Raw genomic sequence first — 25,716 nt, forward strand, 5'->3', positions numbered from 1 at the left:
GCACATGGGTATGCGGCTTCTGAGGGCTTATTTTATTTATACGTGTCGCAGCACGGCAGCACTTTATTCACGGAACACCTAAAACCATCCAGCATAATGACTTCATTCTTAAGCGCGTGGGTATGTTGATCAGATTCGTCACACCGCGCTTTTTTGATCCCTGGTGAGACTTGCAGTTCGACCGCGGCATTCCCCGAAATTTAGTGAGAGTTGTGATGTGTCTGCAAGCAAGTAGTGTCGCATTTCTCAAGGCGGCCAGCAATGGAGCTTCACCGGCTGCCCACCGATGTAGTAAGCAAGCTGCGGTCGGGAGTCGCGATCGTGAGTGTCGCGCACTGTATGGAAGAACTTGTCCTAAACGCCCTGGACGCCGGCGCAACGTGCGTCGCTGTTCGTCTTAACTTGCCTTATTATAGAGTTCAAGTTGTGGACAACGGCCATGGAATCCCGAGGGAGCAACTCGAAAACTGTGGGGAAAGGTAAGGATCGCTAGCACTGAGTTCCTGTCGTGTAGGGTGTACGTTCATTGTATCTGGCAGTTTTAATGTCTTTTTCTATTTTTTTCCCCCTTTACAGGTACTGTACTAGTAAATGCCGTACCCTCAGCGATTTGGAGCATCCGAAGTTTTACGGATACCGTGGGGAAGCCATATCAAGCATTGTGGAAATGTCTGGAATAGTCCAGATCGAATCGAGGTCGCGCACTAGCACGGATTCGTGGTGCAAGACGTTTGCCCGAGGCAAACTACGCGAACTCGCACCGTCCACCACTGACAGGCCAAGCATCGGCACAACAGTGACAGTTTTGGACTTCATGTACAACCTTCCAGTTCGAAGAGGTTGCCTCTCGGAAGCAATCGACTTTGAATTCTGCCTTCAACACCTCGAAGGCATCGCACTGAGCCATCCAGAAGTGTCGTTCACTTTGCGCAATGACGTTACTGAGGAAAAACACTTCCAGACACACAGAACCAATTCCGTACTTGATATCTTTGCTCAGTTGTTTGGAGCACAAAGAGCAGCAACACTGAAGCACACTCTCATCAAGAAAAAGCATTTCGCTGTGGAAGCATACATCAGTCTTGAAGGGCACACTTCAAAACAGCTGCAGTTTGTGTACCTCAACAAGCGCCTGCTGCGTAAGACCCGCATCCACAAACTTTTCCACAATGTCATCAAGAAGTATGTACTCGGATTTCATGCAAAGTCAGCAGCCCTTTGCGGAAGTCCAAGCAAGCTAAGGAACAAGCAACCGGTGTTTGTCATCTTTATAAACTGTACCTCCAGGACCTTTGACGTCACATACGAACCGCAAAAGACTTTTGTGGAGTTCACCGATTGGGACAAAATTACAAAGTTGTTTGAACAATTGCTCAATGACTTCCTACATAAGCATGGCATCATAAGCCACAACTTTGTCATAAATGGGGAGTTAGCGTTCTCACAGAAAACACCACCCGAATGCGAGCCACCAACAATGAGAACTGATCCGAACATCAATGTCGAAGATATGCCAAATGCACTGGTTTCAATGAAGGTATGCAGGAAGGAACCATGCGTTGTAGCAGAACCAGATGAAGAGGAAAGTGACGCATTAGAAGACATTACCACTTTTTCAGTGCACTCGGTCAGTGGAGAACGCTTACGGCACACTGAAATGCCACTGGTGCGCAGCTCGAACGTTAAGTCTTACGTCTGCCAAAGCAGGGATGTAGGTGCTCCCAAGGCTGTGATTGCCCTGCCTCCTTCTTTCTCAGCTGTCTCAAATACTAGACCATTATTACGTATGCCAGAAAATGAGACACCTTTTGACATTAGCAAAAGCTTTGCTAAGCGAGGTCATCCTAGATCAGCTTCTTCTGTACAGGCATGCGGTAGAGTAAAGCAGTGCGAAGTTCCTGAACACTGTCCTACTGGGAGGCATAGGCCTGCTCACCATCACCAAAATGAGCCAAGAGAGGCTGATGCAGCAAGGGCACAGTTATCAGAAATGGTAGACAAGCTCCCTCAGAAGAAGACCAACTGCCATAAAAGAGTGCGGTTCTTGGCTGCAAAGCCTACTCCATGTATTGGAAACACTGAACATGCACCTGTATGTATGAAAAAGAAGAGAGAAGCAGCTGCAATACGTTCAAACTCAAATGATGAATCGCTCAGCAGGAAACTTCACTGTAAGTTTTCACACGCAGTGAGTCATCATCACAATCACCCAAAAAAGATTGATGTAGCAATTTCTCAGCAAACAGATATAGTGGACAAGTCCTCTCATGAAGAAAATAATTGCCTTGAAAAAATCATCTCCTCTAACCTAGAACTTAGATCACACATCAAAAGTGCTCGAGATGCATCTGGAGCCACATGTACAAAAGCAAGGCAACTAGCTGCAAAATATTCACACTGGACTGAAAAAGTACACAACAGAAAACTGCATCACAAGGATCAGTCAAGTGAAGTGAGCAATGCTTGGCATGCTTCTGACAATTTGTTGCCTGACCTTTCATGCATGACACAAGGTCACCATGATCACACATTTTCGCAAATCCACACATGCTCCACCAGACCAACACCTCTGGCCACAAAGCTACGTCGAAGAATGAAGGCCCACATTCCCATGAATGAGCACAGGAGCGCGACATCAGCATCTTTTGCTGCTTCTGACGCCCCGTCATGCCAGGCAGCAGCCTATCCTCACGCAACAAGCGAGTCATTCATTAAGACAGCAGATTTCAGATGCCTATGTCTGCAAGCGCAGCAGCTCTGCCCTGTGCATGGCACAGAAATCATACTTAGTAAAGTGCCTAGGTTCAGCCCGCCCACACTTCCAGTTAATGAGAAAAGTGCTCTGGATGAGTCAATCAAATCAGTGTACGAAACACAGAAGTTCACGCCAGAGGTAACATTGTCACAGCCTTTCACTTGCTCAGATCATCTCGAATGTTACGTCACCCAGAGCAAGAGCGAGGAAGCTAGCACAACAGTTGTACAGGGCACGCAGCCTTTCGTGCCGCAGTCAGAAATTACCTGCAGCCCTGCTGCTTTGGAAATTGCAGAAACAGCCTCTACAAGCGGTTCTTCCATAGAAATTGATTGCATCAGCTCCAGTGAGGAATTAGCACCATTTAAAATGAGTGAAGAAGGGTCCACATGTTCCACTCAAGCAACGCCATCAGGTGCCAACCGTGGCAGTCCAGGAAATGGCCCTCTGCCTGCTGCTACAAGAAGCTCCTTCTCCCTCACAAGACTCAAGCTAATTCAAAACAACAGCAGACATTTGGCAAAATCTCTTGAAGAGGGTGTAACACACAGCCTCTTTTCCAAAAGTACACAGAACGCTACATCACAGGGTGAAATGCTTACGAAGGCATCGTGTGACACGATATCTCCTCGTGTGGAAGACGACAACTCGGGGAACATAGAAGCCACTGGAGATGAACTGGGAGGTCTCACACAGCCATCACCTGCTGAGTCACAGCAGTCTAGCAAATGCAAAGAGCCTGGCACATTTGATGCTCATCTGGCTAACCCCAAAGAAGGCACTACTACCATTCCAGGAGGTCGACTTACTGCCATCACCAATGAATTGAGCAGAGCAGACATGTCTACAGTTGAGATGTATCCTGGAAACTGGGCAGCATGTGTGGATCCGACATCAGGCGAAAAAGTGTTTATCAACATAGCATCTGGAAACTCATCTTTCACCTTGCCATCAATTTGCCTTGAGCAAAAAGATCCTGGTAAGGCTTGATCTTTAAGTTTGCCTGCAGTGTATCCTAATGGAAGATTTGCATCCTAAATCACAGAGCCCATCGAAGCTCTCGACTTAGCACGACAAAGAAACTTTTCCCTGGCTCCTGCTCCCTTCGTACCGCAGTTTCAACCCAGGCCCCAAGATGAACGGTCACACTTTGGATGTTCACCAGGTAAAACGACATCTCTGGAGCCCTAGAATAGGTGACCTTTCAACATGTAACAATTGCTCGAAAATACTACTTGCATTATAAAATATGGCTTGATGTGAACTGTCTGAATGAAGTGAGCATAATCACTTCCATGTTAGCCTGCTGTGGTAGCTGCAACCGCTGTGGCAACTTACAGCCGAGTAAAAAGTCACACGTTTGATTCCCGGCTTCACTTCACTTGAGTCAGAATGCAAAACACTCGTCTGCTTAGACTTCGGTGCATTATAAGTAACCCTGCGTGGCCAAATTAATCAATAGCCACATAATATGGCATCTCCCGTAACCATTGTGTCATTTTAAAATGTTACAACCCAGCAACTTGAGTTGACTCGTATCTTGCCATACAGAATTGTTGCATGCTGATAGTAAAACTCTACTACTATCAATTTCCATTGAAAGCAGCATAGTTCAGTCATAAAAACGCTGTTTAGGATGTATGCAGATTGTGCCAGCTAATGACCACCGAGATTTTTAAAATGAGGAACTGCGTTAGGTGAAGGACACCTAGTACATATTGATCCATGTATACTGGAGTAGCCATCAGTAATTCTTTGATTCATTAATTAACCCTTTCTGTATCAGCAACGAGCATAGTCATCTTAAGTGAAAAGTACCTTCAACAGGAACAGGTTATAATAACATCTTTTAATTTTTTTTCTAGCTGCCGTTTATGTTACTGTTTTATGTCTAAGCTTCTCTTCGTATTCAAGTGCTTGATGCTTGCACTGGAAACAATGGCTTGCCTGCTTGCCACACTTCTGGGAAATTTGGTGCAATATTTCAAGTTACCTGCAGTATGGAAAGGGTTAAGTATAATCAATTTAGGAAGTCGAGAAACACTCTCCTAATTATAAAAGGATCAATGAGGACATTGTGGGCATATTAAAAAAAAACATCTAACGGAGCCATTTTTAGTAATATACTTGTAACAACATAATTGCATGCTATTGTGTTATGGCTGAGGAAAAAAAGCCTGTGAAAATATGAAAACACTTGAGCACACTGCAGTGCACCTTAGGAAGCAGAGCCTTCAAACAGGGTCATTGTGAGGTAGCCAGGATTAATGAAATAAAATATGGAGAGAGAAAAAAAAAAAGATTGATGTGGTGCATTATCTGCTACGCCTTGGCTAATGCAACACATTGCTTTGGTATGGTTATTAAACAAGCTCTGATAGTTCTTATGGAAGCATCAATAAAGTGTGCGGGTAGCTATATTCCTTGTTTGCCTAAATGCCACGAAGCGAATTCAGTCAGGCCCTGGTCAGAACAGCTCTCCAGTCTCGTTATCAGTGGGATCAGCTGGCTGTAACATACAGATGTTGATTGTGGCGTGAACGAGTGGAGGAAAACAAAAAAAAATCATGACACATGTTGGCACTCGTTCAATACCATTATCACGGTACGGAACACTGTCTCTAGTGGTACGTGACAGGCAAAGCAATCGGTTGCAATAAGCTTATCTGAGAATGCACCCTTCTTTTGTGGGTGGGAGTGCAATCGTGTAGTATCTTCCAGATATGGTCGGCTTTCTTCTACATCCAGAAAAACTTAGCACCCAATTGGTCCGTCGCTGGAAATACAGCAGTTTCGTGTAAACGTGCCTGCGGATGCCTCATTGACTTTTTGATTATCAGATAAATGCTTCTTGAGTTACAAACTGTATTATTTTTAGAGAATTAAGTCTCACTAAGAAAAACTTACTGATAGCTACTCCATTTTACTAGGAAAAATATGTATTGGGCTTTCTTTGGATGATGCAATTCTTTTTTAGTATCTTTGGCGCTTGATAGTTGGGACACCCTTCGTAGCATGTACAAGGGCTTATTGTTGGATCATGACTGATTCATCATAGATTTGCACAGGAACATCGTAATCATCGTGCCTGGCTTGCTCTTAGTGCACTCTTTGTGCAAGTCATCGCTGTGCAAGTTTTTCATTGTGGTACTTCTCTCTTTCACTGCAAAGGCTCTGAGCAAGCGGATGTAGCGAACATGGTCCGTGTCTGGAACAACCCAGCGCTCTCCTGCAGTACAGCGGGCCAGGTTAGCCTCCTCAGTTATTAATAAGCAAAACAGTGTGCTTTTCAGGAAGCTTAGTTCATCATTTGCATTTTCTTTTTGTTGCCTCGAAGGACACTGCAGATGGTGGGCTCCTCTCAAAGGGTTCCGGGCCACTGTATAGGATCACAGAGTCGTACAAGTTCAGGAAGGAGATGCTCACTTACGTTCAGGTACGTGTGAAACACTCGTCACCATCATACGTTGCTGGTAGAGAACTGCTTGCACTGCATGTGCTTTGACTGTCAGTCACCATTAAATAAACCTCTCGAAAAAAACAAATATCCCCACCCAAGCGTTTCGTACGGATGATTAACCAGCAAAGCTGAAACGTGTGACCCTGGTGTTTATCACGAGCTGGGATCCATCAAGGTGTCTTCTGTTGTAGCTTTTCATTTCTCTATTGCCACATTTAAGAGATGTGTGCTTCAAACTTTGCGCTTGGTGATGTTAGGATATTAAGAACATCCAAGGGAATTTATGGGTAGCGATTCAAGCTGCAATGGCTACCATCCCTAGCCGTACATGCTGACAACACCTGAAGAGAAACTAGTGCGAGTGCAGAGATCCTTTTAGGTAGTGTATGCTGGCATTTGCTTCTTCATTATAGTTTCTGCACAATCACGAACTGCCACATTTTTCCACTCCCTAGCCATATACAGATTTGCTGTAAAAAGGAAAACTGTATGGAATAACAAGGAAAAGGCCTCGGTCAACATCGAGATTCTGGCAAGAAGATTTCTGAATTAAGTTTCTACCATGGATGCTAATGAAAGCAACTTTTTGCGTCGTAACACCAGGCCTGTGTATTAGGGCCAGTCACAGGAAAACTTTTCCACAGTGTAAAAAGCCTAGTAAAATCTTAATGTTGAAGTACAAGGGGGTGTGCTGTGGAAAGCTTGCAAACAATAAATGTTTGATAATAGAACTTCTTTTTTTTAAATACTGTTAATGTTCATCTTTCCATCACTCGCTGCGTCGTCCTCAATTTAAGTTGAACCCTCTTTGTAAGTCTCCAGGTTTCTGCTCCGTAGGTAAGTACCGGTAAGATGCAGCTGTTATATACCTTCCTCTTGAGAGATAGTGGTAGACTACCATTCATGATTCATGAGCGATGGAAAGGAAAATGATAGGTGTAACCTTAAGAGACAGGAAGAGAGCAGAGTGGGTCAGGGAACAAACAGTGGTTAAGGATATCATAGTTGAAATCAAGAAGAAGAAATAGATATGGGCCGGGCACGTAGCACGTCGGCAGGATAGCCAGTGGCCATTAAGGGTAACTGATCGGATTCCAAGAGATGGCAAACGCGTGAGGGGGAGACAGAAAATTAGGTGGGTAGATGAGATTAAGAAGTTTGCAGGTATAACGTGGCAGCAGAAAGCACAGGACCGGGTTGATTGGCGGAACATGGGAGAGGCCTGTGCCCTGCAGTGGGCGTAGACAGGCTGATGATGATGATGATGATGTTCATCTTGCCGGAAATTATGTATAAAACAATGTTGAGACCCATTGCAGTGCCTGTGCATGGCCTTTGAAATTAAGGAGCACTTGTGACTCTGCAAATATCAGATACCATGTTCTAGAATCTGCATTGTATCTGCTGGTCACAAAATGCCTATATTGTCTGCTTATGTAATATTTAACCGCTGCTATTAAAAGATAACCAGCCCTGCAGCTTTGCTGAGATTGCTACGAGAGTAAGTACTACTCAGAAAAGTCCAGGGTTTGAGGAAAACCCGTCTGGTGAGGAAAGAACATGGCTGGAGAAAACGTGCACTTGCGAACTAAAAACTAGAGCTGTGCGAATAGCAAAATTTTGAGTGCGAAGCGAATTCGAATAATAAAGATTGAGTGCGAATCAAATCGAATAATTTCGAATAATTTTCGAATATTTCTCAAAAAATTTTCGAATAATTCGAAGTGAAATTACAGAAAAAGTTGCAGAGAATCCCTAAGTATGTTCTTGTGAGATAGCAACATGAAAGTGTTTCTTTTCGCTAGGTTGATGAAGCGCTGGTGGGGTCATATTGCATAGTTTCAAGAGTGAGGCAATGTAGAGGCCGAATTGTATTTATGTACATGATTTGGTGCAACCAAAGTGCTGCCGACAACACTTTACACATGATAGGCAGAGATGCCATTTCCTCAGCCTCTCCTCCTCTTTCAACTTCTGTGGAAGCCCAACTGATGTGGCAGACAAGGGTGTGCTCCCTTCAAGTCCAGAGTTCCAAATCTGCCTCGTAGACGTCGGTATATAAGGCCATCTGAAATTTTGGATGCTAAAAAGCTTCGGCGTCCGATTTTTCGGACTTCCTGCCCAAATTTCAGGTCCAACACAGCATTAAATGAGCCCCCAACTCTGCCACATCTTTCATCTCCATATTGGAACCAGCGTTTTCTAGTGTTAATACATTTGCGACCGCAGCAGAGCTTGAAAGGCAGCTTTGCCGCGATACGGGGGTGTGAGGAGGTGAAGCACATTGAAAATCTAGGGACCACTTCCAATCAGACGTTGACTGTCTCTTGCCTAAGTTCGACCGTAACGGAGCTGGAAGGGCAGCTTTGCCGCGATACGGGGGTGTGAGGAGGTGAAGCACATTGAAAATCTAGGGACCACTTCCAATCAGACGTTGACTGTCTCTTGCCTAAGTTCGACCGTAACGGAGCTGGAAGGGCAGCTTTGCCGCAATACGGGGGTGTGATGAGGTGAAGCATATTGAAAATCTAGGGACCACTTCTAATTGGACGTTGACTGTGTCTTGGCTATGTTCGACCGTAACGGAGCTTGAAAGGTAGCTTTGCCGCAATACGAGAGTGTAATGAGGTGAAGCATATTGAAAATCTGAAGGGGTCACCTTCAACCGGACGTTGACTGCATTTGTCTTTGGGAAGTTCGAATAGTTCGAATAGTAAAATTTCAGTGCGAATCGAATCGAATAGCAAACACTATTCGAAAAATATTCGAAACTTCGAATATTCGCACACCCCTACTAAAAACACACGGCAATAAAAATCCTGCTTTGTGTTTTTGAGTTGGCGAGTGTACGTTTTTCTCACCTAAATACGACTCACTTACTGCAAAGAATTTAGCCAAAGTGAAATTTTACTGCAGTGTGGCTTGCTTGATTTGTACTTGACAGAGACACGTGCTCTTTCCAAAACATTGGTCTTGTAGCTTCTCTTTTTCACTTTCTTTTGACAATGGCATCCTTGTCTTGGCAGACCAGGCACATTGGAGACATTTTCTTGTGTGATTATATGTACATAGCTTGCTGTATTGTCAGTGGAGTCACAATGAGCATCCACGCGTATATTTTCAGGTAATAGGTCAGGTGGATGCAAAGTTCATTGCCTGCCTCATGCCTTTGTCTCAAAACCGGGTTAAGGGTAAGACTCCTCCTTTTTTTTTTCTTTTTTTTTTTTTTTTGAGCATGCAATGTATAAATTGCTCACGGTACAATTTTCGGTTTGCTTCCAGAAGAAAGTCTGATTGTGCTGTTTGACCAACACGCTGCTCATGAGAGAGTTCGGCTCGAGTGGCTTTTGGAGAGTGAGTAAAAAGGCATGGCCTGGTCATGCCCTTCCTAGATATAACAATGAACTTCTTGTATCTACTGCTGAAGTCTCACTTTATGAACTGCTGCTTTCAAATTCTTCAAGTTGTAGCGAGAATGGTTGCTTGATAGGAAAAAGAAAAGCCTCCTGGTGGCACCATAAATATCTGGTGCACATCCAAGACTGAGTAAACATTACCATAGCAGGACTTCAGAAGCATGGCACACCTAACTTCTGTAAGACCTACTTTGGAAAACACTCGTACTCTTTGGGAGCTGTCTTAGATAGTATGTATGTCTGATTAATAAACTAGAAAGAATACAAAACAGAGCAGCCAGGTTTGTCTTGAGTAAGTAGGGAAGGGGGCACAAGAAATAAAAAAGTAGCACAGTGGGGAACCACTGTCTTCTCTCCGAAAAAGTTGCTGGTAATGCTTCTGTACGAAATACTTAATAACAAAACTGGAATTGATAACAGAAGGTACTTAAGACTGCCAAACTATATCTGAACAGACTGATCACCAGTGCAAGATTGAAGGATATTCAGGGGTGGAAATGGTGTGCCATTTGCACCATGCTGCGCTAATGCGCTTCTGGTGTGTCATCCTGCTCCAAAATGCATTATTGTGCTGAAACAGCTCCCAAGCGGTCTTCGGTGCCTTCATGTACCGTTGTCGTTTGTGACGTGGCGCGCCCAAGCGAGCTCCTATCATCATCATCACCTGGCGCGCGCTCTGTGACGTTGGTAATGGCGCGAAAAAATCGGTTTTGCTGCAAGAGCGAAGCAGTGTGTGCGATAGCAAGAAATTGTAATGTTATATGAAGTAAGGCTAGCAGCCAACTCTTTTAGATCCGATCTCGCGTAACTCTGAAAAAAGCTGGTGTAAGGGAATATGGCTACTCCCGGGACCGAGCCAGTTTTCGTGCTGTCCGTCGTCTCAATGCGAAATAAGCAGGCCATTTGCTGATGTCTGCCAAGACAGCGCTTGCCCCAGCGCTAGTGACTGCTCCCTTACGATCAAAGTTCATGCTTGCTGCTCGTGCGATGAAACCACCTACCCCCCCCCCCCTCCTCTACAACGTCCTCCTCTGGCGTCCCTTCATGCTCCTCACGAAAGACGGGTGGGGCGTTTCCTCTCTGCTTGAGGAGCAATCGATGGTAGGCTTTGCACGCAGGGGGATGTTATCTTATGTGCCTTCCATGCAATGGAGATGGCTGGCTCGTTTCATCTCTACTTCATCCACGTTCGTCCCCAGTGCTCGCTGCTTTTACTCGCGCGTAGAACGTACGATGCACTGGGCAGTGTTATCGATTTGGACTTTATACGGAAAATCATGGTGATGGCAAAAACTGACCGAGAGTGTCCATATAATTGCTGTCGCAATAAAACTGAATATTTCAGTTCTCTGGTCTTCTCATTTGTACATGTCAGCAGTTGTGTTTTGTCGATGTGGACATTTAAAAAAATTACTTATCTGTATTTTCCTCTCGGTTCTCATGTCTGCTGTGAAGCTTTAATGGCGGGAGCATAAGCTTTTTTTTATTTATTTTTATAGAGTGTCATTGGGCTTAGAATCAAGGTAACTTTTATTAGCTTGTCTCTAGTCTTAAGTTGTTGTTGATGTCAGCTGCAATATTTTATTAACCTGAACATTTTTCATTTGCCTGAAGTCTAGTAAAGTGTAGCTATCCAAAGCATCGCTTATCTCTTGTTTTCTTTGACTCATTGTTCTGTCAGCTGTGATGTTTTGATGATGGGAACATATACCAGGTGTTCAAAGTGAAGCTTTATGGTTTTGTTAAATTTAGCACTGGGAAGAACGTGAAAAGCACGTTTGCAGATAAGTTGTGTATCCAGGGGGACACAAAGTGAGACAGTAATTATCGCTGTCAGCAGCCCAATTAACTAAGATTGAATAATGAATGAATGATTGTATTTAAAAGTTGGAGGCAGTCACGTTTATAAACAGTTCCACTTGGAAGAATTCTTCTAGCACGTCTGTGTTCCGAGATATCCCACTGCAAAGTTTGATTGTAGTTTGCATGATTACGCATGCAAGGCCATGAAGATCGGTGCATTGTTCCTCCCTGATGTGACGAGCAGTCATTGCTTGCTGTTGCCAGCCGGTAGCAAAGGGTAACCATTATCATCCTTGCCTATGCCTTCGACCCGTTGTCACGTTTAACGCCGCACACAACTGCTGCGGCACATCAGGGAGGAGCTTTGCACCAGTGCTCACTGTCTTGCATGCGTAATCATGCAAACCGCAATTAAACTTTGCAGCAGGATGTCTTGGGGCACAGACATGCTCGAAGAATTCTTCCAAGTGGAACAGTATAGAAACGTGACTGCCTCCAACATTTCAATACAAACATGCCTGCTTGCTGCACTCATTAAAAAGTTCATTATTAAATCTTAATTAATTGGGCAGCTGACAGCGATAATTATTGTCTCACTCCCACTTTATGTCCCCTTGGATAAAAAGCTTATCCGTAAAGGTGGTTTTCATGTACCTCCCAGTGCTGAATTTTAAGAAAACCATAGAGCTTAATTTTGAACACCCTGTATATATATATATATATATACGTGTGTGTGTGTGCGTGTGTGTGTGTGTACACAATTTGTGGTAAGTCTGGTTGGATCAATGAGTATTGAATCTTTAGTAAAAACCATTGGAATTTCTTGTGCTTACTAGAAATAAAATCTTTCAATTTCAATTAACAATGATGTTTGACTCTAGAAATCTGCTCTAAAACTAATTTGCATTGCTCCAAAGCACACCTTTTGATGCTCCAAAGTTGCTCCAAAAGACTGAAGTTCGCTTCCAACCCTGAATACTGGGCCAGGACGAACCTGTATTGAAATTCTTTTCTTTTTAGAAGTATCACTCAGTGTGATCAACAGTGGGCTCAGTGGTGATATTTTCCAATAGATATTCACAGTTGGCACTTGTCCCGCCTGTCTTGCCTTTTTTGTCTTGTCTTTTGCCAGTGTGGCCACTGTTTTGGTTATCAGTATTAAACCCAAATGTTTTTTCGAAGCTGGGTTTCAGAAAAAGTAGAGTTTAGATCACCTAACACTGGCCAAAGTGAAAGGTAAGAGAAAACAAGGTTTCCAGTGCACGAGAAAGTTAGATGAAATTCTTCAGGCTATCGGAAGTATCTCTGCAAGCTTAAAGAATTTGTGTGTAACAGACCTCACCAGCATTTATGTACTACTACTCGTAATGCCGCAAACAGTCGAAGGTGAGTGGACAGTACATAACAACTTGTGCCCAGGCAGCACATGAAGTCGGGTTTTCATTTCACTCATAACTTAGGAGGAGAAGTTATGCTGCTGTTGATATTCATGGAATGCCACAACCTTTTGGTGCTGTCACATTACAGGCACACGAGTGAAGGATTTGTTGGTTTTTTCCCGTGACCGTTGCAGATCAGTATGAGGCAAGAGGGCAGGCACGGTGTGTTCGGTCCATGCCATTGAGCTCGGAGCTGACGGTTGCCTTGGAGCCGGACTCCCTCCGACGGGCAGCCATTTGTGAGAGAGAAATGCGCAAGCTTGGCATCCACTACACCATTCACGAGCACGGCGTGTCATTCAAGCGTCTCCCTGTGTGTCTCCTGGAAAAGGATGAAAGTGAGCAGCGAGCTGGGAGGCCATCAGCCCTTGCGTCTCGTATGGAGGTCAGGCATTGCTTTTACAGTCAGATGGGATTTATTATGAAAACGTAACCTCTTCAGTCCCTGCGACCCCAATAGACCTTTTTCAAGCACACGAGCACCACCAACGGGCGTGCAAGCGCTCATGGGAAATGTGTGCACGCCGCAGCAGCAGCCGCGGCGGGCGCGCGGGCCTCGCGCTGTAGGTTTCCGCTTGACCCGTGCCAGGACTTCTTACACACAGTGAATTTGGCAAGGTGCAACATGTTACTGCGCAATTCAATCACGAACTTCAGTATTTAGCTGCGACGGCCTCTGGACGATTTCCATCTGTCCCACTGTTGGACACACACACACACACACACACAACTCTGTTGCCTATGAAGTGCAGGAGCTGTCTATGATTCGCGGATGTATTTGAAATCAACGTCCATCGACACTGTCGACGAGTACAGTGTGAAGTTCTGATATTTGAAGAGTACACTAGAAAGTGTAGTCGTCATTTGGGGAAATGAGATACATTCATTGCGTCGCTCGCACCCTAATGTAACGAACGATAAGTGCCTACTAACCTTCATTGGTGCTATAACTACAGGTTGGAATAATACTTAGAGCGAAAAAAGAAAGGAGCAGTACAAGGAAGGAAATGCACAAACCAGCGTTCACACACAACTGAAAGTTTATTGCACGCGTGAAAAAACGCACATATACAAAAATGGGAGTGCGTCGCGTGTGTCATAAAGAGGCACAAAAAGTTAGAGGGGTACTGACACAAAATTTCGCGGCCGAGATAGCCTGCTGGATCGATTCCCGTGCACGTGCGTGTACCATCTGCAAAATATCGGCAGGGAATTAAGCTTGGAAGGTATTTTATATGAATTTTGAAGTTCGCGAGCGCGATCCAGCATTATAGGCCGCACCTAGTGCATTGACACCCTCGGAGGTGACCCGAAGTGACCCCCCCTACTTCCCCTACGTAACCGTTGCAGCCGGTACAAGTTATGATGACGTCGTAGCCGCCATTTCTGTTCTGACGCGCTTCCCGACGAATCGCTCCTCGCCAGCGTGTCAAACATGAAGTGATTCGCCACGTCGAAAATTCCTTCGATCCCCGCCACAAGAAAATCGTCGCCATCAGACGACGATGAGCACGACGATGACAGACCGCGCGGAAATGTGTCACTGTTCTGTGTGCTCACGTGACCGAGCGTTTCACTCGCTAGGTGGTGATAGTTGCACCCGGCGGCTTGTCGTTTTCGGAGCTCTGTCAAACCGAAACTGAGGCTGTGTCGGTAATGAGGAGCTTGTAATTAATTATCTGTCGCGTGCTGCAGCAAACGATGTGCCGTGTTATGACTAACAGGCCCCCAGCAACACATTGCAGCAAAAAAACGCAGGGCGAAAATTTTTGTGTCAGGACTCCTTTAAACAACCAAGGCGCGTGCTTACAGTCAATTAATAAAGCTGAATTCCTTGTCTTGTAACGACTGAGAAAGCTGACTGACACAAAGTGTGGCGTTATTTGTGACATGATATGCCTCCGAAATTTCTCGCGTTGTCCGATTAGGTTGATGGTACAAAATTACTGTGCTTTTGAAAATGGGATTACATTTTCGTGACTGACATAGCAATGCGAGATGAGACGGCTCCATTCAATGAATTTCGATGCTAGCTGAGGCGCGTATTATTACATCGACCAGTCTGGCCGATGTACATGTGGACAGAAGAAAGAGAAATTTGCGGTTAACTCCTACACAATCTACAAAACAATTGGCATACCTCTGACCGCATTTATCTTTGCCCACTGCAGACCCCTGAGACCTTAATGCGACTAAGCTTATTTGGGGCGGCAAACACAACCTTCACCCCCACATCGCTTCTCAACGTTCTTCAGTCCATGCGACTTCTTATACATATGTGGAATAACTGCAGTATTTCTAGTTTCTTCATTATTTACGGATGGAGGACGTCCGTGTTAATCTTTCCCATGCGAACAGATTTTCACAAACCGATACAGCGACACGCAGGATATCCCGCCTCTTTGATCACTTTGCAGCTCAAAAGTACTGCTCATCTTATGTGCGCAAGTTTTTTTCCAATGCTGTGCGTAAGCATGACATCACAATTCCTCATTTAACAATATTCAAATGCGCCGACGCGAAATTAAACACCGATTTCACTGAACACGGGCTATACTTCCCACAAATATGCTCCGCAGTGAAACTTAAGAGCATATATAAAGAAACTGCAAATTATCAGAGCAAGGCATCTCGCAAGTGAATTCTGGTCCCATCCCTTTTTTAAACACGTTGAGAATGTGCTCACTTCTTTGCACAGCGCGTGACTTGTCAATTAAAATCAAATAATCATCTGTATACCTGAACACTGTAACACCTCTCTACAGTTTGGTTAAACCAAATCACAAGCCGCTATGGCATTAAATGCCATAGCGGCTTGTGAACAAGTAATCATTGAATAAATACAAATTCGGTGTTCCAGTTCACATTGCTCGCGATAGCACGTTTTGACTGCATGTATCGGCACGTGATTACTTGCATGCCGCTTAACTGCTACATCCGGTATACATCCGCTCGGTAATACCTACACTGACTGCATCATTCGTTTCGCATTCATGCGTAGAGATACATGCAGGTGCGTTCAGACATGTGTAGTATTTAGGATTTGATAATAGTCAACCAGCGGCGACGCGTTTTTTTTGTTTAGTGCTCCCACAGCGCCAACGAACAGCGAGTGACGGAACAGCCAGCGGGCTCGCCGTACACACTTTTCCTGTAGTGCTTCGCGCGCCCGCGGGGGATTCTGGGATCGCTTGAAAAAGGTCTATTGGGGGCATTGCTTCAAGCAAGCGCAGCTAACTCTGAAGCAAATATTTTTTACCTTCAACTTGAATTTCTCGCGTGGAAGGCATTACTTTACTTAAGCTCAACGACATGGCGATCCATGTCATGCGTCTGCGACGCACGGCGGATTTGAAAAATGGCGTTTCCCAGAAACGTCAACTTTTTCGTCCTCGCGGCGCGTCAGTAGAATTTTCCGTAGTTTATTTTTACCCAGTTTGTGTGACAGCACTGCTGAATGGTCTCCAATGAAGTTGTAATCAATTTTTATGCAATATCTGTGTTCTAAATTACAGTTAACAGCTGTTTAGATTAATTAGATAAATTTTAATTAATTAGGTTAGTTTGTAAGAACAATTAAATTTCGCCAGTATTTTTTCATTGTTCATCCAAAATAATTTTTTTTCTGTTTTCTTGTACGCTGAAGAGCAAAATACAGACGTTTGAAATAAATTGACCTGGAATTGCCTTCTTGGGTCTGAGGAGGTTAAACTGCGCTTAGGATGAGACACCAGAGGAGAAGCAGACAGGACGAACGCAGACTAACAACTCAGTTATTGAAATCACATAAACTTCCCTCCTGGAACAATGCGCGTGCACAATAACAGTCATGACCGCGTGACGAAAGCACACTCCCCCAACAAGACCTCTACCTACACAAGAAAATCAAGTCTCTTAATCAGTAATTTTCACTACATTGCACAGTTTTGTTGCGGTAAAGCTTATTAAAGCAAATCCATCTTTGTGAACTGACAGTTGGACGAGTTGGCACTGATCCATACTGGATTTGTATGTTACGTGTCGTAATGCTCTGTGGCATTTGACACTTGTTCTGTTGCTCTGTGACATTCTTTTGTGTTCAGTGTGTAAATGTAAATGTGATAGCAAATTTTGTTGAAAGTTTTCAGTTGTGGGGTCCCTTTGTTGTCTTTGTGTACTGTTGCGCATTCAGTATGAAGAAATCCATCTTTATTGAGTGCAAATAAAATCTTTGCTACATGAGCCGTGCATATTTTAAATGATACGTAAGTCTGAAAAAAAAAAGAAAAGCCGTGCCGTTTTATGGACATGAGTATTTATGACTATGCAAGCAGCTATTTCTCTCCAGTTAGGAGAAGTGGACTTGCAGGGGCTCAGCATAATGCAGTGTTCAAGATATCGAATGTGGCATTGTACAGTGCTATAGGCTTTCCAAGGGGATATCACAGCTGTTCAAGATGGCAAATAATTCAATGGTATTCGCGCTCCACTTGGCAGTGAAACAACTAGTGATGAACGTGATGACTGTGTAGGCAACACTGTTAATAATGAAAGCTTTGTTTGGCATACATTGGCCTCTTGCTATATTATGTGATGGGTTCCCAGTTTTAAATGTGTTTGTCATATTATATTCGTATATGCTTATGCTTTGTGTTAATTTCTGTTGCCATTTGCAAGTCACCACAGGCAATATTTTGCAGACAGATTACAAAAACTGCACGAATGTTATCAAGGTAATGTATTGTGAAGATGGCAATAATATTTGAGGCTAACTGTGATGAAATGCCGTTGCTTTAGCTACATGCATTGTCATGAATGCTGTAAATATTGGGCACTCGGCATCATTTTATGCCTTTCTGAACAATATGGGTGCACCAGAAAGTACCACATGTTTTTGGCATAATTTGTCTCTTTTGTATGGTACCAAACTTTTTCTTACTCATGCCGTTTCATATCTTGCTTTCATTCGCAGGAGCTCCTCAGGGATCACACAGAAACTCTGTTGGGCACAAGGCACAGTGCTATTACTTTGCCGAAATTCCTGATGGATGTGCTCAGCTCCCAGGCCTGCCATGGTAGTACTTACTCCACTGAGTGACATCACAGGGTGGAGGCATCTAAAAGCAGTTTAAAGCGAACAAGGCCAGCCACAGCTGCCATGTTTCGATGAGGATAAAATGCAAAAGTTCTCAAGTAGATACAGGTGCACGTTAAAGAATGTCAGGCAGTGAAAGCCAGATCTTCCTGCTCTGGTGTCTCCCTTCCACCTAGCATTGCTTTTGGAACGTTAAACCCTTCAAGGCAAGTCAAATTGTCAGTCAGTGCTACGGAGGAGTGACACATACTTTCGTGGACTTGCTCAAAGAGAACACGTCATTTTTGGCAAATAGTGTATGGCAGTAGTGTATCATAAGAGACGAAAGCAAGAAGGTCCACCCTAGAAAAATGGCATAAACAAGAAAAGAAGGACAGGACAGGGTGCTGTCCTCGCTAGTCCAATTATTCGTGGCATTTTTTTTCAATAAACTCATACCAACTTGATAGAAAAAGCTGCAAATGTCGTCTAAAGACGATAGAAGAGGCGCTGCGTGAGATATGAACACCATCTGGCAATACGTCGGGAAACATGAGTGCTGTGTTGCGGGCTGGTAGTACCGGCGCAGCAGCAGGCGAAGACAGGCGGTGACCAACACGACCAGCGGAGACGCCAGCCAGCCCGAACATGCGGTTTGGCGCGAAGCGCCGAAGCAGAAGAAACGTCCGCACTCAACGAGTACTCTCCCCACACTCTTTTATTTACACGTCGCCTGGGTAAAACAGGAATGCCAGAGCAGCGCCCCATGGCATTCGTACAGCGCAATACTGAACCGAAACCGAAACACAACAATGAGCTCATGCAGAGGGCATGGAGGAAGGCAAGTTTCAGCGCAGTCGCATTTTCAGCACAGCTTAAGAAACTAGGGTCTCTAGAATTACGTATCTATGTATTTTCTATTAAAGGAACACACCAGCTATTACTTACCTAGTGATGTTGCACCTCAGATATGCGTAATGTTTGCTTTTTGATCAACAATGTACACAAGTATGAACCTAGTCAGCCGTTGAAGATGGCTGGCCCTTGGGCAAGTGGTTCAACTTTGGCCGGGTGGCTGAATCGAGTGATGTGCCGACAAACAGAAAGACAGACCAAAATTTCTGCGTTTAAATTCCCCAAGAAAGACTATCGTCTTTAAAACAGAGATGACTCAATGTATTGTAATCCACCCGGCCAGACCAATGGGAAACATCCTCTTTCTTAAAGGGTTCATATCTGATGGGAGCCTAAATTGGTAGCTAGAGGCATTACTGGTGGAGAGATCAATGGGGGTTGTACTGGCACAGGCAACTAGAGACAGGAGGTTTTATAGGAGAGAGACTGTAAAGATGAGCAGACTGTTAGGCTGAAATAGTTGTCCTGAAACTGAATTGGCCACAAAATTTTGGCTTAGTTTTTCATAAAAACAAATCTTGGCTGTAGAGCTGTCTTTTACTGTGTATTTTTGAATGTAGCATCTCATTTCAAAGGAGATGCTACTAAAAATTATCGTTAGTGTAAACAGTGATGTATATTAAATATATCGTAAGTTTTTCTTCTGAAAATTCCAGTCCTCTCTGCCTGGCTGCTTTCCTTTTGTTTATGTTAAACTGTAATGCAGTTAACATGCTTCTCAACACTGTTTTGCTACCATGATATAAATGCATATTCTGTGTGTGCGCATGTGTGTGTGCGCACACGCATGCACAGCAATTTAAACGATATTAGAGAGTTTTAGCAGGTTACGGAAATACGGTACGCAAATACGGTAAGGCAGTACGGTAGCGTTCCTCCTTTCCCGCTGGTTGTGCTTTTGCCGCTCCCCGTTCCAGTGACAGTGCGTACCCCGAACGACAGGTGTCTCGTTAATAATGCGTGGGCTAACGGGCAACAATAAGGCGTGACAACCCCACAATAATTTTTGAGAAAGCTTTTGTGGTGTTGGGGTGCCTTCACCGCCAAAAGGTTGACGACCTGGAAAGGAGGAGCGGTACCGTCACACGGTAGCGTATTTGCGTACCGTATTTCCGTATCTAGCTAAAACTCTCTATTAGTAGCACATCCTTTTAAACGAACAGACATAGTACAGGCAACAAGAGCAGATGGCTATGTTGACATTTGTACATTTAGCTGCTTGCTACTTAGTACAAAAATCTTTGAAAAGTAACTTTTGGAACATTGGCTACATCTTGCCTGCAAAGAAAACATTCATCAGTTGCTCGCACTGTAACAGCAGCAACAAGGGCATCATGCTCTCACATATTTCTTCATGAAGAGCTGGTACACTTTCACAGTGGTGATTTTGGGTGAACTAATCTACAACTTCAATGTTGCCTCATATTTTTATGTATTTATGTGCTTAAAGGCCAACTCCGGCTATTTTTTGGCCATGTCAAAGTAATGGTGCTTTTATGTTCCTGAGACGCTCCTGTAACGGGCCCGATAGCAGAAATACTCGGCAAATTGGAGAATAATTTTAAAGAAGCAAAAAAGCGCAACACCGAAACCGAAACCGAACCGCATACTGTCTTCGCGTGACGCATAAGTCAGCAAAAACCGGAAATCATGCAAGGCATGCTGGTCCCGCCAGCGCGTAGTGTGAAAGCTGCGTAAGCGGCGAAGAGCAGATGCTCAGGGGAAAGGGGACTCCGTCGGAAATACATATATCTTGCAAGGTATATGTAAACTGGTAGCGTAACTTCCGTAGAAGCCCACGTGTCAAGCCGGTGGCTAGTTGTTGCAACAGTCGCCATCTATGTGAGGAGGGGACAAACAGAATTTAAAAAAAAGAAAAAGATGACGTCACAACCGTAAGCGGAAATGACGTCACATTTTAATGCGATGGGCGCGAAATTATGAAACTTTTTGACAGGGTGCGGCTTCTTACTTTTTTTTATAGCTGCTCGTTCTTTTTCTTATCACTATGACGGCTCCATAATGGAAGCCTGCAAGATAACGGGAAGACGAAAAAGACAGATTTGCCTGGCGTTAAAGTGTTGCTCTTGCATCCGTAGACAGCGCAGCGTTTCTTCGCGTAGCGTGGCGGACTCATCGTCCCGAAGGGCGACAGCACGCCGGCCGTGCGCTGGCAAAACACAGTCACTGAAACGGTTCCCGATGGCTGCGATGGGCTATATTACTTTCTGCCAATTACCACGACTAGAAAACAACGCTTATGCGAGGAAATCACCTACGGACGACAGGCACAAACCTACTGCGCAAAAACGAGCGACGCAATTTGCATCTGAAAATGCGCAAAACCGTTGGCCCATGTTACCAGACTGCCTGCATGTGCCCGCTGTTTCTGAAAATAAACGAAAAAAATTGACCACTCAACCACATACCCAAGACTAAAGTTTGATTAAAGTAATCTACTAATTTAATTCGTGACAAATACAATTAAAACTAATGAAAATAAACGTTTAATTAATTTTTTATTTTCATTATTTGTCCCCCCCTCACCTAGTAGCGCTTTAATCGTCATGCGGGCGTTGATGTTTGTCGCAATAGGTTTCCGACCACTTTTCGTTCCGACTTTCGTGACCTATTTAGATTGACCTTGTATCTTGTGTGTGAGTGACCGTGCCATGTGCACAAGCACCTCGGAGCTCTCGGAAAACGATAGCTGCGATTCCTACGCGTTTGGAGGTCAACTAAAATCGCCATTCCTCTTCGATGAAGTGGAACACACCTGTTTAGTCCTTTGCTTGCCTGGTTGCGCATTCCACCGCCAGGTGGCGCCACCTGTCCAGACAGCTCAAGTTTGTGGGGCTGCGATCGGGTAAAATGCTATCGCTGAGAAGTCTGTGGACTAACTAAAGCTTCTTAATATTGCTCTCGGGTGAGTGCATAAGTATCGCAATAGCGGCGTTCAGCATCGCGTTGGTAGGGCCGAAGGAATTTAATATAAGCCAAGTACGAGCCACCTTTCGCACCAACGTTACTATAGATTAGGTTTGCGTTGTTTCGCACGACCCTGTATATGTTACGGAAAGTGCTTCGGTACGGTAATGTTCACGCGTGTGCATTCTTTAGCTGGTGCGGTATTACCGCACTTTCCGTACAGTAAACTGGCATTGCTAGCTAAAACACTCTAATATAAGGACGCAGGGTAATCGTTAGGTGCGAGTGTTTCGTGGCTGCCAACGGGGAATCGTGTGCAGCCCACAGCGCAACACCACTTGCCACCCATCGCACGCACTACCACAAGGAACTGAAATTCGCATGCCCAGCCAACGAAGCGCTAGCCAAACAGACACGATTGTTGCCTTGCGGATAGCAGACGCTCTAGGGGCCCCTCGGTTCCGTCACTTCCGCTTTGCCAAAAATGACGTCACGCACGCAATGTTGCCAGTAATTCTGGGAAGCGAGGTGGGGAGAGTTGGGGCAATCCATAAAATTCATTTGTAATGAATCTGCGTATCTCTCAAGCTTGTAATTTGGCATAAATAACGTGAACATGAAAAGGAACGGACCCAGCGAATTTTATTGAGATCCATTGACCTTGAAAAATCGCCGGAGTGTGCCTTTAAGCAGACTTTGACAGCTGAAGGTGAAGTGACATGCTAGTTAGTCACCTGCAGAAATGGCTCACCGAATGAACACTCAGTTTGTTTTCTACCTGCAGGTGCCATCAGGTTTGGCAGTTTCCTGGAAAAGTCCGAGTGCAAGAGCATCCTGAAAGCCCTGTCAAAGTGCACACTGCCTTTCCAGTGTGCACATGGGAGGCCGTCTCTCATGCCAATTGTAGACTTGCGCTTCTTGCCACCTCAGAAGGTTTTTCTTTCTTTCCATTTTTTCTGCAAGCATAATTTCTCTGCACACTCATTCCACTACTGTGCTCGTTGAAGTTGAAAATGTGTACAGATCACTGTGAAGAGTGAATGAGCAGGTCCCGTGGACAGGCAATGAGTGATATCTCGAAACATTAACAGCTGTTGTATTTTACAACTCCAACAGTCAACTAGGGTAGCTAAAATATCAACGTTAACAGTATCCCACCCATGGTAACAAGAAAAGGAGCCAGTGCAGTCAAGTGCAGAAAAGCCTTGCCAATATTCGTGTTCTTTACATACTGTTTGCGACATAAAATATTTTAGCCTAAGCTCAACATCCGTTCAGGGGAAGTCGATGTCTTTTTGAGGACTCGTGCAGGGTGCCAGTGTCAGAGCAAAGTAAGCCTTGTTATTCTTTGTAGATGCACAGGATGTATGACCTGCTATGACTATTAAATGCATTCACCCTCATTATCAGCAGCCAACAAGATGCCACTTTTATAGCAAAAACAAAGTGTTTTGGAAGTGCCACTCATTACCTTGGCAGCATCTCCCCTTCTGTTTCGTTTTCAATGGCGGTAGCCGCATATTGCCCCCCTCGAGTCGCGTTCGGGAATTTCTTCCTGGTGCTTCCACTTTTCTATTTGCAGATTGTAGATTTTAACTGCTTGCCACCAAGCCCAGGCCTAGTTATTTGCATGTGTGTTAAAGGGGCCCTGCAAAACTCTTCCAATATAGTGATCGTCGAATGACCTCACTAATGGAGTTTATTGCCCCACGAATCGACTGCCGCAAAAGTTTTCGGATCCGTCGAGTATGAGTGGTGTTACAGGCATTTGTCACACACTTAAAGCACTTTCTCTCTCCTTTCGTCGTAGTGAGTGCACTGGATGGACGGGGGCAGGAAGCTGCATCCGTGTACGTCAGCACGCGTCATGACTTTAAGCACTTTTTCTTTTTTTCTTTGGGCGGCTCACTTTCAGCGTGACCAAGAGTCCGCTGGTGTAATTCTATAATGTGTAATTCCGTGAGCTTATGACGCTATTGAATTTGAGTCTATGGCATCATTTGTTGAGAGAAGAGTGGGCGATTTCTAGCTGACTATGAAACCTAATTGTAAATTCCCTGCCAGAGGCTGCGTTATAATGTTTGGCTCACATGTTTGCAGGAACCTCGACTATCGATCGGCAGCATGTTCCGACCATGTTAAAAACATGTTGTAGGGCCCGTTTAAAGGGGCGCTGCAACACTTTTTCAGCGTGGTCAGAAAACGCTGCCGAACGGTAGTCGAGGCTCCCGAGAACACGCGAGCCAAACATTATAGTGCAGCACGCAGCCTGGCATTGACAATAAATTGTCAAAGTCAGCTGAAAATTGCTTCCTCTTCTCTCGACAAATGAGGCTATTGACTCAAAATCACTGCGTCACTGACTCAAGTTCCACGCCATTGGCCAATTTGAACATGGCGCACTTGGTAGTTGCTGCGGCCGTCACGGGAAGTCGTCACTTGCCCGCGTGCGCGTGCAACCGCACTAAAAGTACGCCAAGCGTTCGAAGAAAAAAAAAAAGTGCTCAAGGTCACGGGGCACTTGTGACGTACCTGTGCCAGCTCCCCCTGCTTAGCTTCCAGCACTTTCGTGGGGATGAGAGAAGAGAGAAGGCAATTACAATGTGCGACAAATCTTTGTAACTCCGCTCGTCCTGGACAGATTCTAAAAATTTTTACGGTGGTCGATTCGTGAGGAAAGAAGCTCCTTTAGTGAAGACATTCCATGGCTACTTGGAAAAGTGTTGCAGGGCCCCTTTAAGGGACACTATATGCAAATATTAAGTTGGCATGCATTGTTAAAATTCCATTCCACAAATCTTACGGCACTTGTTTTTTGCCAAGGTAATGCTTAATTAGGAGAGCGTTGCATTTCAAGGGTCTACGTACCCCTGATGGACTCCACCCACAAGCGAGGAGAATGATGTCACATACACATTAGCGCCTTTGCTGCCACACAGATGGCACTATGGTTTCTTGCCTAAAAGGCAAAACTGTGGCAAGAAAGCGAGCCAGCAACATCACATAAGCATGGATTACTTCAGGCTAGAATTGAGCTTGGTGATAAAACAAAGTCAGAGAAGCACTAGGTGTTAATGAAAGTATAGTGAAATGGGAATGCTCAATTGACAAACCTTTCTGACCAATCATGGCTTCATTGTCTAGTGATGGTGTCTTAAAAACGCGCTGCTTTCGACTTGTTTCTGGCTCCTGCTATTGAATCCGACGCTTTCAGGGCCCAAAAGCATAGCCTTTAAGATAGGTGGCTGTTACTTTGAGAAAATAGTCCCATCAGAGAGTTTCAATACCATGTAGGCAAATCTCAACAAGATATTTTCTCCAAGAATCGAATAGAAGTGCAGGTATTTTTCTGTTTTGCAATGTGCTGCAATGACCTCTTCATTAAAAGTGGATGAGTACAAATAACAGAATCATACAGAGGATATTCTGAGTCATCAGTCTAGCAATAGAAAATCCCATCAGAGTCACATTTAATGTCCTACATTTAGTAGTTTAATATCTTGATTACTAAGCACTCTTGTCAATGATATTGATGTTTCAGGCATTCTCAAGTATTAATCTATCAGTGCAGCCTGAATTGTCTCCGTTTAATTCATGTCATGTATGAATTTCTTGTCACTCCATTTTTGCAATATTAATGCACAACATAAACTTATGCCAAGCCAACTAGCCCATTGTCAAACTTTCTTTGATTCCTTCTTTCTTGTTCCAGGAATGCCGAAAGCCTAACTTGACTGCATTGCTTTCAAGACTGAATAACAACGTCAGCAGTCCCGAGATGATCGTAGCGAACACTGACTAAGGAGATGTTTGTTAAAAAATGCCAGAGGGTAGTTATGAATCAACTACGCATGCTGTGAATCCGACAATGATTCATTTCAAATAAAATCTCTATAAATGTTACATTAGTGCCGTCCTGTACACAGATCCATATTGCACATTGGGCT

At 44.4% G+C, this 25,716-nt stretch overlaps 1 protein-coding gene across 2 annotated transcripts; it reads left to right on the top strand.

Moving 5' to 3' along the window:
* Positions 1–136: 136 nt before the first annotated feature.
* LOC119374366 (DNA mismatch repair protein Mlh3) lies at positions 137–25,716 on the top strand. 2 transcript variants are annotated; one of them, XM_037644449.2, is made up of 11 exons: positions 137–479; positions 577–3,734; positions 3,801–3,920; positions 5,927–6,003; positions 6,093–6,191; positions 9,340–9,406; positions 9,501–9,569; positions 13,008–13,258; positions 17,825–17,927; positions 22,554–22,702; positions 25,482–25,716. In XM_037644449.2, the coding sequence occupies exons 1-11, from the start codon at positions 262–264 to the stop codon at positions 25,569–25,571; spliced, it is 4,401 nt and encodes a 1,466-aa protein (XP_037500377.1). In that variant the 5' UTR covers positions 137–261; the 3' UTR covers positions 25,572–25,716. The 2 variants fall into 2 exon arrangements, with proteins under 2 accessions (XP_037500377.1, XP_037500376.1); XM_037644448.2 differs by having other exon boundaries at positions 138–479; positions 9,498–9,569; positions 25,482–25,714.

Source organism: Rhipicephalus sanguineus, chromosome 11, assembly GCF_013339695.2.
Source record: "Rhipicephalus sanguineus isolate Rsan-2018 chromosome 11, BIME_Rsan_1.4, whole genome shotgun sequence".
In the NCBI taxonomy this organism is placed as follows: Eukaryota; Metazoa; Arthropoda; class Arachnida; order Ixodida; family Ixodidae; genus Rhipicephalus; species Rhipicephalus sanguineus.

Excerpts from the sequence above, each read along its gene's own strand:
- LOC119374366 (XM_037644448.2), top strand. The coding sequence starts at position 262 with ATGGAGCTTCACCGGCTGCCCACCGATGTAGTAAGCAAGCTGCGGTCG. Across the intron at positions 6,004-6,092 it reads CCTGCAGTACAGCGGGCCAG|GACACTGCAGATGGTGGGCT; the intron begins GTTAGCCTCCTC and ends GTTGCCTCGAAG. Across the intron at positions 13,259-17,824 it reads CCCTTGCGTCTCGTATGGAG|GAGCTCCTCAGGGATCACAC; the intron begins GTCAGGCATTGC and ends TTTCATTCGCAG.